Consider the following 19459-nt stretch of genomic DNA (forward strand, 5'->3'; position numbering starts at 1 on the left):
ACATGAGGGTGATACAGTTGCCCCCTGTGAGGTGAACCCTGTTAGGTGCCTTTGCACATACTTTACTTAGAAGTAAAAGATTCATTAACTTTTCCCCAAAGATTAAAGGAGCTGGATATGAGTAAATAAACAGATTTTATGCAAAAATGTATCATTTACTGCAACTGCTGCACCTGCCTTTGTTATTTCAGGTTGTACTCGCATGTTCTGCATGTCAGTGTATGCATCTACAAGAGCTTAGAGAGCCATCTACCTGTCTTTTGCTATTTAGGATCAGTCTCTGAGGGAGGAGGTCCTTTCTCTCCGTCTGAAGCTCTCAGAGCAAGAACAGGCTCTAAAGGACACAATGGAGAGAGTCAAGAGCTCCAGCGGCACCAAAGATAGCATGGAGCACTTTATAGTCAGCCAATGTGAGTACACATTTCCAAAAAACTCTAATAGCACATGTAAAACCATGTGTTAAGTGTAGAGAGGCTCTCGTCTCTTTTTATTGGCTACACTTGGTATGAACAGATTACGGGCGGGGCTTCTGTGGTCACAGCTAGAGTTGCATGCCAAAGCTGGCAATAAAAGGGGTATGGGAAACGATAAATTGTCCGGTACTTTCTCATTTCTAATAAAGCACTCAAGGTGCTTTTTACTACAAGCCTCGTTCACCCAGTAACACACACATTCATACAAGTTATTGTCAAAATTTTCTTTAGCGCATTTTTTAACAGAGAAAGGGATTTTCAACACAGCATTTCTAAATATAATTGGTTTTTTTAATAAAGCATACAAAATTTCTATTTAAGCTCAAAGCTTGTAAAATCAAGTTAAAACTGAGATCTATATACATGGTGTTTTCAAGAACTGGAGTGACAAGAGAGAGTTCAAAGAGAGGCACACGGTACAGAACAAGCCTGGTGGAGGTAGGAAGTGAAATTCAAAGAAAACTAGTGAGAGGTGTATCTAAAGATCCCTGAACAGCTGCCAAGATACCAGTGAATGACTTTACCATCGAGAGAAACACGCCAGTCACTTTCCAAGCTCTTTCGGAGGGAGACAGGAAGTTGTGGATGGAGGCCATGGATGGAAAAGAGCCTATTTATCATTCACCAAGGAAAACTCCAGGACAACCTGGAGAAAGATTATATATACTAGAAGCACATCCTGCTAATGATTGAAGAGGCGTACAACCCAAAAACACCATCCTCACAGTGAAACACGCAGTGGGCTGTTTCTTATATAGTGTTTTTCTACTCCACCTGAGTACTAAAAGCACTTTACAAAACTTGCCTCATTCACACAAAGTTAGGATATTTGGCATGTACATAGACTGAAGCAGCCAGGCATCGAACAACCAACCTTCCAATGGGTGGGTGATGTGGGAATATTGTCAGAATGTAAGAAATCATGAAGAAAGAAGCATATGTGAAGATTTTGAAAGAAAACCTCAAGCAGTCGGCAGAAAAACTCGATCTAGGTTGTCACTTTGTTTTCCAGTGAACATTATCGACTCGCCTGCACAAACTCCTGTTTTGAATATCACTGAAAACTGTGGGGTGTTGAAGACCAAGGTTAATGGCAAAAGACCATCAAATCTGGAGGAACTTGAGAAATTTGCTAAGATGATGTGTGTGAGACAACAAATGACTGTTATCCAGCAAAGGGATGCACATTTGACTATTAGCATCGAACACTTTTGAACTTGCGAAATAGTTTGGCTCCTGTGTCCAAAGTAAAATACTGTAAGCATCCATAATAAAACGAGAATGTTTGGAAAAGCTGTGTTTAAAAAAATCCTTCTCTATTTAACAGCACAAACAAAATACTTTTAAATTGGGGATCAAACCACCAACCTTCTGATTAGTGATGATGGGCTGCACCTCCTGAGCCACAGGTGCCTCGTATGGCAAGACTTTCTTGTTCATAGAGTCTGAACTGGAGCATTTACGAGAAGCCTGAGATTTTGACTCTGAGATTACTTTGTATTGTCAATAATCATGTGTAATCATCGTCATGTGTAATGTTTTCACCGTTGTTACAGTTTGTGTCAGAAAAAGAAATGATGATGATTGTATGTTTTTGTTTTTTACAGTGTTGAGAACACGCGATGTCTTGAGAAAAGCCAAGACCAACTTACAGGTCAGTTCACTCGTTGCCTCATATTAATCCTGGTTTTGGTATCATTATCCACAATGAGTGTTGTATTCCCATAAGTAAGAACAACTAAGTGGGTGGATGATGACGTCCCTCACACTTTTGGTCATTAGAAAAAGATGTTTGTTTTCTTTACCTTTCCTCCTCTATCCTGTCTCCTACTGAGTGTCCTCAGGAGAATGAACTCAGGATTTCTTCCCTGCACCAAGCTCCTTTTCCCATTCCTCCTTCTCCTCCCCTACTCCTCTCCTCCTCTTATTCTTCCTCATCCTCATCCTCACAACTCTGGCCTGGTAAAGGTACAGTCTGGCGTGTTGGGTGGTGAAGCTGCTTGCTTTTTGATTAAGAACCTACAGTATATATCAAAAATGTTTGCATGTAGCCAGTAAAGCCACTTAAATACTACATAATCATGCAGCATGTAAGGCTGACTGAGATACTACTAAACAGGTAAACAGCATACTTGTATGTAAAAGACTAAGCAAACACTAACACGTTGCTTTCCTTGCTAATGTTCGTCTTTCTTGCTAATCATCATTTGGACAAAAACGATAACTAGTCACGTCAGTTTGCTTACTAGAAAAGCAAATAGTGCAGTGAGACCATACTGAGCAGTTTAAGAATGTGGCCTCTAGTCCTTACTCAGGATTACTATTTCTTTTGATTCTGTTATCAAGTAATAGGTGCAAAGAAATGCAATGTCTGGTGGAGATGAACCAAAAATATATATTTTTAAAACAGTAATTTTTAACTGCAAAAGAGATTATTGGGCGTTATATGTGGTTACTGCTATACTTACTTTTATACACATACATTTTTTATGAACTCAAATTGATATAAATGTCTAATACCACTGGCTGAGCAATAGGTTGGTTTTGCTCTGCATATGTGCATTTTGAGGGGACAAAGGAAAACTGATAAACAGCAATCAGAAGCTTAACAAAAAGAAATAGTAAAGTTACCTACAAGTGTAACATTTTAAATTATATACAACTTACATTTAACAGGTGGTGCATAAATAAGATCCACTCCATAGAAACCTCCTGGATCTCTTGTCAACTGTCTTTCAGGTGAAATCTCAGGCGGACGCTTCTGTGAGCTCAACATGTCTCCTGGTCGGAGTGTCATGAAGCCCCAAACTTCACCCTGTAGCTCTTCCTCCTCTCCTGCCCAGGGATGGACTCACCACCAGCTCCCCCTGCAGGAAGTCTTCCTGTAGCTCAGAGTTCATCATCACTGCCATCTCCGGCTGTGTTATTGTATTATTTGTATCAATGGTATAATTTGTGCAGATGTTTGCAGGATTTTCCTGGAGGGAACTCAAAGGTTTTTTTGTTCATATGAGATAAGTCTCAGTTTGGCTGAAGCTTGTTTATGATTCATAGCGTCTGTCTGATGCGGTCTTTTTGCATTATTACTATTAAACCAAATTTAAATAAGAATAGAACTAAATTGAAAACGGTTTGAAAACTTTTAGATTCATCAGCAAATTAATCAGCAATTTCTGGAGGATGCCCTTGACTCACAGTTTAAAAGTGACAAATCAGGAAGGAGCTTCACCTTTGTTACTTCAGCAGGGATTTTAAAATGCAAAAAATGTGTTTAATGCCAGCAGGAAAAGGGAGAGTTAAAGAGCAAAATCCAAAGTGCTTCCTCTTAGCCTCTGTTGAGGCTCATGTTTGTAGTCAGTGTGTAGAATTACATGCATGTGGTGTGAGCGTTGTGATAAAACAAAGCCATACTCCCCAGAGGTAGTTATGTTTTAGTTTTGTCCTAATATCCCAATGAAAAAAGAACATAGAACCATCAAAAGACATGCAGTCGGTCGTGTAGCTGGTAGATGATGTTCTTACTTTCAAGTAACACAGCAGCTTAGTGTCACTGATTCACCGTTCACCCTCCAACTTCACTTTTTCTGTTAGACATGGAAACAATCTTTCCTTTGTCTTTAGATAATTTAAAATGGGGGAATGGCATCATCAACTTGCAGGCTTGATAAACCTTGTAAAAAAGATACTTGTGAGATACATTTTAATAAATGGTCCAGAAAGGATGACAGTTCATTTTTGTAACGATTAAAAAAAAACAAAAAACCATAGCATCTCTTTTTTTCTTCTTCGTCAACTTCTTTTGTTGTTTTTTTTTAAAAAACAAAACTTTTTTTTCTATGTTTATTTTTTGTTTTTAGCTAAATTTGTCAGTATCTGTGTGTTTTAATGTTTTGTCACAGCGATATTTAAAAAAAGTAAACACGTCTCTGGAAGCGTTTCCTTTGGAAGAGGTTTTGTAACACTCACAGTTTATTTTATTTCATTGGCTCCTCTTGTGTTTATTATTATTATTATTGTTTAGTTTGTTTTCGTGACTTTTTTCTGTTTTGTAGGTCACCTGTTTTGTTTTGTGCATGAACTGTGGCTTTACTGCCCTCCAATACTTTTACTGAAAAATGGAAATTCTGGGGTTACTGTGCAATACATAGCTCTGTGTTTCTTTGCTTTTGTTTTTAAGCTTGAGTGTTAAAGTGCCATGTCAACGGTTTTAATTCTAAAACTGAACTGATTTAAGAAAAATATTTGTTAGATGAATGCATGTGACAATCAGTATGAAGCACTTTTATTGGCCCAGGCATTTTTAACTGTCTAAATCACATAAAACAGCACTATACTGTAGGAGTGTAGTTAAGAAGCAATAAAATGAACCAAAGTAGACAACTTGCATGTTGTTAAATCAGGTTTAAAAGAGATTAAACAGTTTTGGACTGTTTTCCCTTAGAGGTCAAAGGTCAAACTTGGTTTGTTTTGTTTCTTTTAGTGTTAGAGCTGTTTTAGGAGCCACCCTTCATATATGTGCATATTAACGGTAGTATGTACATCAGAGAGAAGAGATGGTCTTTGGATGAAGGCCATTTGTATTTTTAAGACTGTTCTCTTTATTAAAATGTTTTGTGGTGAAGATCTTTCCAATAAAAGGGGACAAAAATATCTGTCATGTTTGTTGTTTTCTCACGTTATACTACATGTTTTTTATTTTGTTCACCTTAAGCACAGCCTTGCAAATACAGTGAGGGTTTCTTTATACTGTACACTTCATAAACCGTGTTTAATCAGCGCTCAAATGCTGTTCAAAATAAAAACAAAACAGAATAACAATAGATGTACATGTGACTTACACAAAATTACAGAATACTTTCAAGTGTCACTAGCTTTTCTCTTTTTAGATCAACAATATTAAATGCTGATTATAAGATCAACAATAAGCAAGAAAAGCTATAAAAGCAGGAAATGCAAATACAAAATGAAAGCAGAGGCATAAAAATTTAAAGATTAAAATTTTAAAACTCTTAAATTAAAAAGTGATCATACATGTTAAATTAAAGAAGACATGATGCACAGAAAATATGAGTTGTTTCCTGTTATGTTTTGAAATTTATGAATTATTTTATACTAAAGAGTAAGGGTAAACTCACTGGCCATTTCTTTAGTTACACTGAGTTGAACTCCATATTGGCTTTGTGACAAAGATTCAACAAGGCACTGGAAACACTCTTTGGACTTTGTTGTCTATACTGACCATAATATGGAGTTGTGGTCAACTGAATGGGAAGCTGACAAATTTGCAGGCCAGCTACACATCCATAATGCAAATATCCAATTCTACTACACCCCAAACGTATCTCGAATGGATTAAAACGCAATGACTTGGGAGGTCATTTGAGGAAAGTGATAGTAAAGTTAGTAAAGTAAAGAACCTTTCAAGACAAAAATCACATAGTGCTTCTCAAAATATCAGAGCATTAAAAAAGAAAAATGGTAAATTATCATGATCTCGTTGTCATATTTAAAATTCAGTTTGAGGTTATTTGAATGTGTTATCCTTCTGAATGCAGCCATCAGAAGATGGGTACACTATGATCAGAGAGGGATGGATATGGTTAGCAACAATACTCAGTCAGACATTTAGAGTAAATGATGCTGACATACAGTGTGCCAAGAAAATGTCCCCCACATTACACCACCAGTCTAAACTACTGGTACAAATAGGATGGATACTGGCATGCTTTTATTTTTTTTATGCAAGATAAACTAAATGAAAGCATCTGTATGCTGCAGCAGAGTTTGAGATCCATCAGCCCAGTCAATGTTATCCTACTCAGCACAGGAGTGACAGCTGGTGCGGTCTTCTGCTGCTGCACAACCTGAACTTCGGCAAGTTGTCTTGACCATGACTGTAGGACTAAATGGACTGAGTTGCTGACGTGTGACGGGCTACTTAGATCTTTGCATTAATGAAACACTGAACAGGTGTACCTGGTGAAGTTTAACAGTGAAAGATAGAATAAGGCTACTGTGGAGATAAAAGAAAATCTGACTGTCATATATATGGCACAATTTATCAAAGTATTGCCATGTGGTTTAAATACAAGGATGTCAAAGTGACAAGAAAGCTATATATGAAACATTAAAATATACATCACTTTATAAGCCTATCTGTTTATTTCACGGTCTCATTAAACATACACACAGAAAACACATACGAAGCAGTTTAGTTGTTAATCAATAGGTGGCAGCAAACAACAACAAACCTCGTGGAATTGTTTCACAGCCCCAACACTACGAGGATGCAAAAGCAAGTCGGTATATGTAAAGGAATCAGTATAAGGTGTCTGAGTCTGTGAGTGTGCTTTTAAATTTTAGAAAAAAAAAGTTAATTTCTTTCATGTGTCTGCATGGATTTTTTTTATAATCGTCATCATCTTTTTTTTTTCCAAAATCAAGAAATCGTCTAGCAAGCGGAGGGTGTAGATGAGCTTGAAACCAGAGGTGTGAAGGGGATTAGGATTTCAAAATAAAACCTTTTGCACTTGCGCAAATTGCGAAAAATGACAGACATAATATAACGGCATATTGACTTCAGTATATTGCATCCAGGATAAACAAAAATATATTTTCTTCTTTTGAAATGGCAGTAGAGTATATTTGTCTTCTTTTACCACGACAGTTACCGATATCACATTGCATTGTCAATGTTCAAATTTCACTCACATCAGGAAAATCCCAAATTATTATAATTATTATGTAAAAGAGATCAGTGGTTAGTGCCACTGGGATCTTTGATCTCAGTGAGACTAACCTGGTTAAATTAATAAATACAATTTAATAATTATTATTATCGCTTCAAAGTAAGTGAATGTTATCCCCATCTGGTTTATTTTCTATGACTACAAAGACGTCAAAGATTGAACACTCTGGGAGAGACAAAGAGGTTATCACTAATATTTTTTTTTAATAGTCATTGCATTTTTATTATTTATATATTTATTTGTTTAGTAGTTAGTTAGATAGATAGGATTTGTTTTTTGTTTTTTTATTACATGTGGATTCCTGTTCTTTCTTGCATACTTTTATTTTGGTATTAATGGACCGGATGTTGTATTCCTGCTAACCTGACACCCCAGCAGTCGTGTCAGAGCCAGGAAACAAGCTGAGCTGTACCGTGTCGTTGCAGTTCAACAGCGAGGTTAACTCAGTGTTCGCAGAGATCAGCCTTTATGTGAGGATGGGCGAACACCGAGACATGATGTATGTCGCCTAAGAAGTCACCAGACAGAGACGGAAGACGTGGAGCTCTTGGGGAATCATCTGGAAGCGTTAAGAGGGAAGGTAGACCTGCCAGGGTGTCACGGTCTTTCTGGGCAGGTAGACGTTATCAGGCAGTCAGACTAGCCGCTCAGCTAGTGTTTCAGCGGCAAGACGCTAGCTTAAATCGGGTTGAATGAACTGTTGCCACAGACGGCACAAAAAAGCGCAGCGCGGATACATTTTTTTCTAGAAATATAAAGCTATCCCTGTGAAAAGCGCACACTGCCCTTTTATTGTTTTCAAGGAGACACCGGTGGCTGCTCATGCAAGAAGGCTGATTGACAGCTTGTCACAACGGGTTTTCCAGATGTGGAGTCAGCACAAGAAGTGTAGCCGGGCTCTGAGTCGGGAATGGCTGGCCGGAGCAAACTCATAGGTGGAATCGCAAGTCAACAAACTGCAACACCAAGCCATGCATTTCAGTTTGGCGCTGAGGTGTCCCTGAAAACCACAGCAGCCGACCTGACACGTTGTTCTAGCCAGCTAAGTGAAGTTACCGAGAGGATACTGGAAACTGCACAGGAAAGCGGGTGAAGTGGTGCAATCCGGCGCGCGATAGAACTGTTTCTACAGCCAGTATGAAGAGGACGGAGAATAAAAACAAAAGGAAACTCTGCAGTATGGAGCAGCACGACAGTGGAGGAGAGGAGAAAGATGCGGTGAGTAGTAAAAGCCTTTCGATACTCCTTGCTATGTCAGGAGGACGTGTCTCGTTCCCTTGTGAGTTCATGAGCCCACAGAAATCGCTAGAAACCCCTTAAACAGCGACGTCCTTTGCTTTCGGTACCTTTATGCAAAACCATTTTTCTTAGTAGTTCTGCAATGTGGACCTTTTTCCAGAACTTTCCTAATAACTATGTTTTTTGGCTTAGATGAGTTAATATATGCCATCATAATTAGTTGCTATTGCTAGTAGTTATAAAACTGTCTGTAAGCATGTAGTCACACAGCAGTGAGGTTGTGTGAAAAATGAAGCAGTCAATATAGAATAAACAAGCAGTTATGATGTCCGTCTGTTTCATCAGCGTACTACTAACGAACAGTTAATCCTCTCAGGAAATATACGCTTTCAGTAAAACATGTACACAGATGCTCTGTCCCTGCAGCTCTACATGTTTGAAAGACTCATTCCCTAATGGAGAAAAGGGACCTAATTCAGGAGCTTCACAGTTTTTGCTCAGTCAGTGTGGATGCTGGCTGTTTCCTACTATGGTAGGTTGTATACATTCTTTGGTTTGTCAGACGAAGGCATGTAGTCTGGAGTCCTGAAGAAGACTAAAGTGTACTCTAGCAGTAAATCTGCGCTTTGTCAAAGAGTATGGATTTTGGATTTGTTGTAATTTATCAGTAAGTAGAAGTAATCCACCACCAACTAACACCAAGTTATCCATAGTGGGCTCATTACTTGGTGTTATTTGGCCTTGTGCTAATCTATTCAGTGCCCAATTTGTTCAACATGTAGTTGTAATGCCAGTCTGGGATACCTGGGAAACCTACAGCTTAAGAACAAATGCATCAGAACTGGAGGTCAGAGGGGCTTTGAGCTGTGCCATCAAACTGGTAATTTTATTTCAGGTATTTTTTATTAGTAGTATTTTTTTCAGTCCAGTTATTTGATATAAGTGTTATTGGGGGAGGGTTCATCCCTCCCATAAAGTTATTGATTCTACATATATAAAGTCTGAAACTCTGTGCATTTGCACATTTAGAGGGTTAAGAGGCTTAAGCACAAAATAAACGACTGTCTGCCACATATATCTACTTTAACCAGTTATTAGCTGTTGGTGGAATATGCTCTTCTAGAAGCGATGCATCAGTATATTGGTTTAAAAACAGGTATAGGCCAGTATTGATTGCTATCGCAGTACCATATGTCTAAGTATTTTAATAATATTCAACTGGCTAAATGTTCAAAATGTTTTGTGAAGTCCTGAAAGATTTTACAACATTTTCCGTAAAGACTTTTTGAAGTAAGAAGTATGAGAAGCTGAGCACCGGCTATCAGCTTAACTAGCATATCTGTTATAGTAAATATTGATTTGCACCCACAATTTTACAGTCAGATTTGTTGCATGCCCCCTTTGGTGGCTACTTTACCTCACTAAACCAATAATTAAAATATTTAAGACTTTATTGATATGGGCAAGCCATTACAGAGGACATCATATATGAGTCCGTAATAACTCATTGTTGCGTGGTAATACTGTACAGTGCAATTCCTGATAGAATTCAGTAAAAGTTTATTTTAATGCTGCTAGGAATTGAAATCACTTGCAGCCTGTGTGTAATACTGTTCAGGAGCCATACTAAGGCAGTTTTATATTTTATTTGTCTTTGTTTGTAAAAACTATAAAGATAGCCCTCTAATAAGAACCTCTGTCCAAAGATGAAGTCATCGGTGGAGCTCCAAATGTTTCCCAAAACCGGCCTAAAAGAGGAAATGTCTCCTTTGCAGGCAGTTTAGATTCAGGGGAAGGATTCGGTTTTGGGGAAGTTTGAGGGAGTGAGCTTTATATTTGTATCATGGGAAGAAAGACAGATGTTTTTTTGCTGCCACAGTTTTATTTGTTCTTGTGTGAACCGTGACGAAGTGAAGGAGCAGACAGGGCGTTTTCATGTTAAGTGACTTATCTGCCTATTTGCTTACATTGTGGAAGGCTGTGAATCATGTGCTATATTACTTCAGGGTTGGCTGTTCTTATTTTCTTGCAAATGTGTATAATTGGGGTTTCTGTAAGATGTGTGACAACAGCTTACTTCTGACAAAGCAAAGAGATGTCCTCGGAGAAAAGCTGCACATGCTAGAGGTCAGAGCTGTGCATGGATTTCCGTTTTTGCTTGATGATGATTTCTACATGTTCATTTAAAAATAACAGCCAGTTGCCGTCTTGTAAAGAAAACCCACACAAATAAGTGGTTTTTATGCTTATCGTCCTTACTTTATGAGAAACAGATCATCAGATCATACAGTTGCTCCTGGAGAATCACTCGTCACTGATGTCTTCACTTACACGCTGTCCTTGTTACAATAAAACCCCCACAAAATAACCAACATTTCACACAGTCAGAGGATGGATGTCATTTTCTAACTTCAGCGTGAATTTCAATATGTTGCCAGGGACAGCGGATAAACACATACAAACACCCACTGGAGTGTTGTAATGTGGGACCTGCATACTGACAGTTGGAAGAAGAATGCTTGTTTTTACGGTGGTGACTGCAAACAGTCACCACCGTAAAAACAAACAGGACATTATTACATCATTAAAGTCAGACATTCTGCAAGGTGTAATCAAACTCCTCCTTTATCTTTTAAACAAATTCAAAATAGGGTTAGGTGTAAATGCCATTGAACATTGAATGTAAAAAAAAATGGAGAAATGGTAGCTTTCCTTTTTATAATGGATATTTTTGGAACTTTCCAACATGGTGTGAGTAGTGCTGGGCGATAAAATGATCACAATATTTTATAGAGGGGGAAAAATGTCAATGGTGATGATAAATGTAGGCTTTAATATTTGATGAAACAAACAATAATTTGGTTTCAGGCAGTATGTAAGGTTGGTGTAACGCTGGTCTTCTGAGAGAAAAAAATGACAATAACCAGGATGTCCTGATGAGTAAAGCCAAGAAGGAAAATGTATCCGCCGTTCAGGAAGAGATAATACCAAAGAAAGGTCACACATCATCAAAAGTGTGGAAGTGGTCAGTTTTCTATGATTAGACCAAGCACAGATAAAGACAGGTTGCAAGATATAGTGGCGACAGGTCCCAACAAAATCCAGTAACATGACACACTTCTTTAAAAAATATCAAAAGTATGCAAAAGAATGTGGATCCTCCAGGGCTGGAAAGCGTCGTGTTCTGGGCACGCATGAGCTTCAGCCTCGCAGTCTTGATTATTGGTCCTGAGGACAGGGAGGGTCACAGACCATCTGCTGTGACAGACCAGAGAAGCACCTTGGTAAGGTCTTCCTTTGTCTCTTGTCAGCTTCTTCGTAGACATCAAAAACTGGATGTCAACCAATTTTCTCAAACTGAGCAATAATAAAACTGAACTGTGGTTGTGGTTCCCAGGTCACAGCCAGGAAAAGTGGCCAATCTGCACCTCTATCTCACCTTTTCCACAACTTTGGTGTCATGCTGGGCTTCCTCCACTCTCCTTAATTTTTACTACATATTAAATCCATCTCTAAAAGTGCCACCCAAATATGTCCAAGCTCTGGCTAGTGCTCCCTGACTCTTCAGCTGAAACCATCATTGATAGCTTCAATACTTCCCACCTGGGCTACTGTAACATTTTCCTGCTTGGTCTGTTTATCAAAGCCTTGGACACACTGCAGTATGTTCAGAACTCAGCTGCCGGAGTTCCTACCTAAACACATCACCCTAACACTTACGTGCTGGAGTTTGGCGATGATGACGGCTAAGCTACCAGTCGAGTTCCGTATCTCTTATCAAATCCATCTCCTCATTTACAAATCCCAACATGCTTTTGCTCCTCAGCATTTTTCTGATCTTCTCTTCTAGACCTCATGTTTTCTTCTGCATTCTGCAGATAAAGGCGTAGTCTGCACTTCTCACGCCAGTCTTTTAGGGAAAGAGGCTTCAGTGCTACTGCACCATCTCTCTGGAACAGGCTCCATCCCTGAGTATTTTCAACAGACAGTTCAAATGCCACCTGTTCACTGAGGCCTTTGAGCTCTGACTTTTGTGTAAAGCGACCTTAGATTTCTTGAAAGGGTATTTAAATATGATTTGTTTTTGTTGCAAATAATATTATTATGTTTTAAATTAATTAATAACTTTTTCTCCACAGCCAAAACATTGCAGCTATATGTGATGGAGTTCATAGCTCTCATAGATTGCAGAGAAAACATTTCTTCTTTCTCTGCTAGCTGAAAGAGAGATGAAAGGATCAGCTGTAATATCTTCTCACTTAAGACACCATGTTGTTGCTCCTTGCTTAAGCCCCTGACATGATCAAGCTAATTAGGGCAGACTTGAGGTAGACTGAAATCTACAGCAGCTTAAATGTGTACTCTACAGTGTTAATAGGAGTGGCTGGGAACAGGGAGTTTTGTTATTTCACTAACTTCACTTTCACTTCATTTCTAAGCTATAAAATGCACATTGTAGCTCCTTAATTCTTTGTAAACTGTTATCTGTCCATCAGTTTGATGAAGTTTACTTTTGAAAACCATTGCACTAAACATCTAGCACTACCAACATTTTTTTTCTATCATATGACCATGTAGCTAATGTTTAGAACATTTCTTCTTCTGAGAGAATGGATTTCTTTCCATAGTGTCCAGCCCCATGCTCACTATAATGTCCATCCTTCGCTATTGATAATGCTGAAAGAAGTCAAACCGCCTCATCAACTTCGTCTGTTCCTAGCTCTACATATTGTCAACGGTAGCAGTAGCTGTTAACATCTCCGGTTCATTAGATGTGCTTAGGGTACTCATTAAATCTCCTCCCCTCCCTTTCACTGATACGGGAGAGTGATTTCCTTCCCAGCCTTTAACCACTTATGGGTTAGGTGCAGCTGAGGAGCCATTGAGCCAGAACGACCTTTGGGACTCCAGCTGATAGTTCTCCCTGCATTGCAGATGCCAGGGGGCAGACTGATAGAGCCCAAATGGTTTATGTGCCATTTTAGAATGCCTAGAAGCGCACTAATGGGAAGGCGCAGATGCAGTAGGATGATTGACATTAATTATAAAGCCCTCATTAACGAGAATTATGGCTGAGATGAGCCCTATCGATGACTATACAAAAATCTCACGTATTAGTGTACAGGTTTAGTTATTGTGGTAATCTGCAATGAGTAGGAAGGAGAAATCTCAAAAAGTGACAAATGACACAAGTCAAAGCATTTGTTTGTTTCCCTTTGTTAATATTCAGTGTGTTTGTGGTTATCTGTTTACCGTTCTCAAATTATATTTTGTTAAGTCTTTTCCTTTAGATTAAACTTTGGGCTGTTAAATTGTGAAAATGCCAGCACAACACTCTCACTAGGGACAATCCATCATCTGCTCCAGCTTAATGTCTTATAATGTTACCCCCCCTGAACCTGAGTGATGTTGATCTCACACTGATCTGGACTGCACATTGCTTTGCTGTCTTTGCTATTGACCACCTCGTTTAAACTTTGCTTTTTCTACCCTGTCCCTGAAAATGGGCACAACTCTGTGCAGTGAACAAAAGCCTGCATTATGCTTGCTGTTGTAGTATTTTCAAATTTGACACAATTTAATATTAAACATTGTTAAAGAGTTTTCCTTGTGGAAGTTGTTCTGTCATGTTTAGTGTTTAGGAAATTTTCAATAGAAGTTTTTAGTATGTGAAAATTTACTAGCATTAAACCAATAAATTTGAACCTATTATGATATAACATTGCTCTTTATTAATATATAACTAACTAAGGAAAACAATGAACACTTACAGTGTTTCTCTAGGCATTTATTTTCCATTTTGAGTTGTTAATAGAAGTGAATGTATACTCAAGAGCATCAAGTCGCATTAACCTAATTCACAGGAAACGACAAATGGCTGTGCCTCCTGTAGGCACTCATTCATAACAGTCACCTCAAAGCACTAGGTAGTGTAAGGTGAGCACTCCAGCAGAGAATGTCATGACATTTTTTTAAACCAACTTGGAAACCGATATTTTCTTAAGTGGAGCGATATCAAGTTGAACAAGTAACATGCTATTCAACTATCATAATTGCCCGAGTTTAGATTTTCTTCTCTATAGTTTTTTTGTGTACAATAATTGGGATCATGTGTCCATGTAAAAGCAGGCACAGACATAATCATTTGTCATAACTGCCACTTAATTTGACATAATCCACCTGACAGTGAGACAAGGTACAGAGGCAGCTCGAGGGCCACCACAATAGTGGCCTTGCCAGGGAGCTAGCTAATGGAGGAAAAACAGGAGATGGAAAGGGCTTACAACTGGCAGCTTTTGAACTTTCATAGCAGAAGTGTGGAAAAATTATGAGTAACTTTAAATATTTTTTTCAACAGCTGGATGGATGAATGAGTAGGAGTCTTTTTCCCCAAAATTGTAGATAACACATTGTTGTCCACTGAGGAGGAGAACACTCACACACACACACACAGGACATCTCATTGACATAATGCTTTCCCTAGCTGCTTAGCCTAACCCTAACCATCAAAGATGAATGCCTAAACCTAACCCTTACCCTATACCTAACTATAACCTAATTGTAACCCTGACACTAACACAACATTTTGAGCCTCAAAAATGCCTTCAAACTCGTGGGGACAGGCCTTTCGTCCCCATAAGTGACTTTTGATCCCCACAAATAAGGTAGCAGGCCAATTTCTCTGTCCTCACAAAGATGTATAAACATGTACACACACACACACACACACACACACACACACACACACACACACACACACACACATCAAAAAGCTAAAGTATTCTGCAGGATCTCTAAGTGAGAGAAAGAGCAGAACAGGGAAATGTGTGTATGAACTCTACCATCAACCTTCCCCGTTCTTACTCAGTGAAATGAGGTCAACCAATCAACAGCCCCAACCCCCACCTTTTGGTGTTTGACAGGTGTTTGTCGCTTGCATGACTTAAATGACTTCTTTTCCTCGAAAACGAGGTTGAGGATCAGTGATTGCAGAGGAGTGTCTGTTACTCTGGCCTGTTTTTACGTTACAGTGATGACAATAACTGTGTCAGCACACGTTTCATGAGCTCCTTCGCTTGCATTCAAGTGGGCGTTACAGATTTTACAGCATGCTGTGGTTTAAATCAAACAGTGTGTGTGTGGGCCATCTTGATACATGAATGTTTTTTGGAAGTGACTGAGGGTGGCCATCCCTGTCGTGATTGGGTGATATTAACCTTTGGGCCTTGGCCAGCAAGGCGATTCCAGAAAAACATCCTGCTTCCTTGCCAGCTAACTATAGGACCACAAACACAACAATGAGGTCTGAAACAATCATAAGACAAGAAGGTTTGACAGACAGTCGAATTATGTAACTGCAAAAGTTACATTTTATGTTCTGTCTTGTCAGTCAAAGTAAAGACATTTTTTATTATGCCTGTGTGCCACATTCACTGGAAAGATCTGCAAGATGTAAACTTAAACTTAGGCCCGGTTAGCTTGCAACCAATTTTTGAATTATATATACATATGGGAAATTAAAAAATGGCTGTTTCTCCAGTCTCCAATTCACCTCCCTGAACCACAGGAAGTGGGAACATCAGTGAGTCAGTGGCATTATTCAGAGCTGCTCTGTCGGAAAAACTACAAAATGATTACAAGCATTCATATCAGCATAAATTGGACTAATTACAATCTTTACTGAAACGGCTCTGATCTCATTTTATAGCAGTGCTGATAACTCTGGTTAGGCAGTAATGAGACCTCACTGTCTGATTCCCAGACAGCGTTTGAACATTAACCTCAATTCTTTCACAATCGCTTTTGGCAAATATTATTTTCAACAGACGCAAGCTGGACTTGCTACTGAGCCCTCAGAGCAAGAACACACCCACGATTAAAGCTTTCACGTTTAAATATCAGTTTAATCCACCAAAAATTAAATCGGTGAGCTGTGATCAGTAGCCCAGGGGATTAGTGTTCTGATAGGTCGTATCGCTACATGTCTCAGGCCTGTAAATAGTGACTCATGTGAACTGATGATCAGTCATATCAGGTGTAGAGCCCTGTGCTCTGATGCAACGTTTGCTGCTCCAGAAAACAGGCCTGTGATGGTGTAGCCATGGTGGTGAAGCTCCAGGCCCAGGTCAGTGGCTCAAAGTTTTACTGGCCCATGTATAGTTTAACTGGCCTACTATTTTTATATATTTTTTAATATCAATACAACTTAATGAGTATAAATATTTTTGCACTCGTAGGAGATTTGATGTGAATTGAGGTAAAAATAATTCCACTTTATTAAAATTGAGCTTTCAGTTTACCTCCCACTGACACTTTCCTGTTAAACATACAAGTCCTTGGCTCTCTGCTGGGTGATATTTCCAACAGAACCTCACATTAGTCCACATAAACCTGAGGACCTTTAGTAAATTAAACATTTGCACAGCACTGGTTCTCATGATTCCTGAGTCTTATTTTACTAAACAGCATGGAGTCCTAGTCACTGAAAGAGCAAACTCGTATCTATCATAATGATAAAAATAAATCATTGAAGCATTTTTGGAACATTTTGCCATATTTCAATAATTGCTCAGTAGTTATTCTGTAGATTAGAAGTAATGCAGGTCGTTAATTTCAGTTTAACAAACTTGGGATGTTCTGTGTGAATGCAGTGCAAGAAACAGACATGCGATGGATATTTCCTTGGTAATACCAGTCCAGTGTAATAAAGCCCTGTTTGCCTGGGATTAGTTTGAGTTGAATTTAAAACTAATCCTCTGGGAATTCCATCTGTGGTCAGCTGCAGGCCTAAAATGAATCTTAATAGACTTCTACAAAGATTGTTCCTGTTGAAAGGTAGCCCAATGTTCCTTACGTAGTCCTGCCGTGGATGTTCTCCATCATATCATCTTTTGAAATTTTATTCTTCAATTAATATATCTTCATGCTCCGCAGCCAGACATGCTCTTTGACATATGTGGACAAAATGCTGTCTAACTTCCATTTAAAATTGCCAACACCACCCTCTTGTGCACATGAAAACACTGAAACATGGAAGCTAGTTTTTGATGGAATTTGTAGTTTACAAATTAGAAATGGCAGATTTGGGATTAAGATCACTGACCACCGCAGTCGTAGCAACATACCAAAGTCCCCAAGTAATCCTGGTCCCTTGTAAATAGAAGGGTAGTTGCTGCATTGCAAAAATTCCTAGTGCCATTGTTATTAAGTATTTCTTGCACTAATATATGATACAGTGATTTTTAAAAGATTCAAACATTGTAAATATTACAGCCAAATCTGAGATTCATTAACTGTGTCGTCATACCTTTACTATTTATTGTCCATTAGTTATGTTGCCATGTCATTTGATACATTTAGTTCAGAGTGCCAGATGTGCCTTTCAAATTGTAATTAAATTGCTCATTTTTTGGCTATGATCCACTCTGATGATGAGTCTGGTGATCGTCTTGTCGTGACATGCATCAACACAATAACATGTTGGCTTCCGTTAAAAAGGCTGTTTTGCATGCAGTATACTTCCTAATCTGTACTGTCCTTTGCTTCCCATGTTTGTGCTGCAGAAAGATGATGGTAAACTTTTATTAGTGCCAGAGCATCAAAAACCTGCCAGCCCTGCACAATTCGTGTTGCTTTTATTAGTAGAGTGATCGCATAAAAAGTCTGCCAGCTGACAAAGCATCAACTCGTGTGTGGCAATGACCCAAGTAAATGCAGCTTCTGAATGGTTCAGTATTCTGAGAGATCACTGCTTCCATGAATCTCCTGCTGCTCAAGAAAACTGCAGCCCAAATCTGATGCAGTATGCTTTCTTATGGTGCCACATGTGCATGAACACACATGTTGCAAAAATGGGCGTATGTGCACACATACCCACATTACACACGTGTTTTTTCTTTTATTTGTAAGTGATTTGCAACTGTATTATATTGAAAGATCTCAATGTTGGCTCAGCCTCCGTGTAGGAAGGTATGAAACGTTAGGGCTGAGATCAGGGCTACTTGATAAGACACAAAGTACTCAGCAGCTGTGAGACCCCTCCTTATTTCCCCTGCTGCATTTTGCATACAGGCAGGTTTTGTCACTTAGTGTGAGAGGAAAACATCTTTTGACCAGTATGTTGACAATTTTCCCGATGCCTTTCTTGCTCATTGTGTTTGACATTTCTGCGCTAACATAATAAGCAATTACTTTGTTGATTTTAGTGCGTCTTTGGGAGGTTTTTTTTGATACCTTGGTTTCTGGTGGTGTACAGGCTTGTCTCACATTCATACACTATATTTGATTAACTATATCAGCCACTATACAGTTTTTCTTCATGCGTTCATCATATACTGTAGCTAATTATGTGTTTTCAGGTGTTTGAATAATCTAAAAATTATCTGTAGCATATGACTGTAGTCAAGTACATTCAGGAATCTTTTGCTCCCTAAACCAACAATTTCTGGAACAGAGCAGTTGAATGAGATGTGTTTCATGCCTGCAGAGCTGAAGATGTCATTTTTCTACTTTTACAATAATTTGTTAAACATGTTTCTCATTTTGTTGTAACAAGCTGTGTGGTCAGTAATGAAATGCAGCCTGCGATCAGTTCTGGTTTTCAGTCTGTTTTTTTTTTTTTTTCATTTAAAAAGAAATGAAAAAGCATAACTACTACCATACTTTAAAAATATTCATTTTTAACTTTTGTCTTAATTAGAAAAACAAGAACTATGTAAGAATTTCTTCTTAAATAGTTAAATTATGGTCCCGATCAAAAGTTTAAGACCACTTGAAAAATGGCAAAAAAATCATATTTTGCTCGGTCGTATCTTAACAAGGTTCCACGTAGAGCTTAAACATGCAACAAGAAGAAATGGGTGCGTGACAAAACATTTTTTTGAGCATGCAATTTATTGAAAACCATGCTTGAACTGAAACAGGCCGTTTTAAAATCTAATCCTAAATACTTTTTTTGGTCAAATCTAAGTTAGAATTGGTAAACTTAGATGAAAATTA

At 38.5% G+C, this 19459-nt stretch overlaps 2 protein-coding genes across 13 annotated transcripts in view; both read left to right on the forward strand.

Moving 5' to 3' along the window:
• Positions 1 to 4277, forward strand: part of pde4dip (phosphodiesterase 4D interacting protein) — a 91600-nt gene extending 87323 nt beyond the window's left edge. For 8 of the 9 annotated variants that reach the window (XM_042221462.1, XM_042221461.1, XM_042221460.1 and 5 more), the window contains 4 exons: positions 272 to 410; positions 2081 to 2127; positions 2318 to 2441; positions 3213 to 4277. In XM_042221462.1, the coding sequence (XP_042077396.1) occupies positions 272 to 410; positions 2081 to 2127; positions 2318 to 2441; positions 3213 to 3361 (459 nt within the window). In that variant the 3' untranslated portion in view covers positions 3362 to 4277. The remainder of the gene's footprint in view (positions 1 to 271; positions 411 to 2080; positions 2128 to 2317; positions 2442 to 3212) is intronic. The other variant, XM_005937371.3, reaches the window with a different exon arrangement.
• Positions 4278 to 7572: 3295 nt separating this feature from the next.
• Positions 7573 to 19459, forward strand: part of mast2 (microtubule associated serine/threonine kinase 2) — a 141394-nt gene continuing 129507 nt past the window's right edge. For all 4 annotated transcript variants that reach the window (XM_005937376.2, XM_005937378.2, XM_005937380.2 and 1 more), the window contains exon 1: positions 7573 to 8440. In XM_005937376.2, coding sequence (XP_005937438.1) covers positions 8360 to 8440 — 81 coding nt within the window. In that variant the 5' untranslated portion in view covers positions 7573 to 8359. The remainder of the gene's footprint in view (positions 8441 to 19459) is intronic.

The sequence above is a fragment of the Haplochromis burtoni genome, unplaced genomic scaffold, assembly GCF_018398535.1.
Source record: "Haplochromis burtoni strain Fernald_Lab_line unplaced genomic scaffold, NCSU_Asbu1 Contig_67, whole genome shotgun sequence".
In the NCBI taxonomy this organism is placed as follows: Eukaryota; Metazoa; Chordata; class Actinopteri; order Cichliformes; family Cichlidae; genus Haplochromis; species Haplochromis burtoni.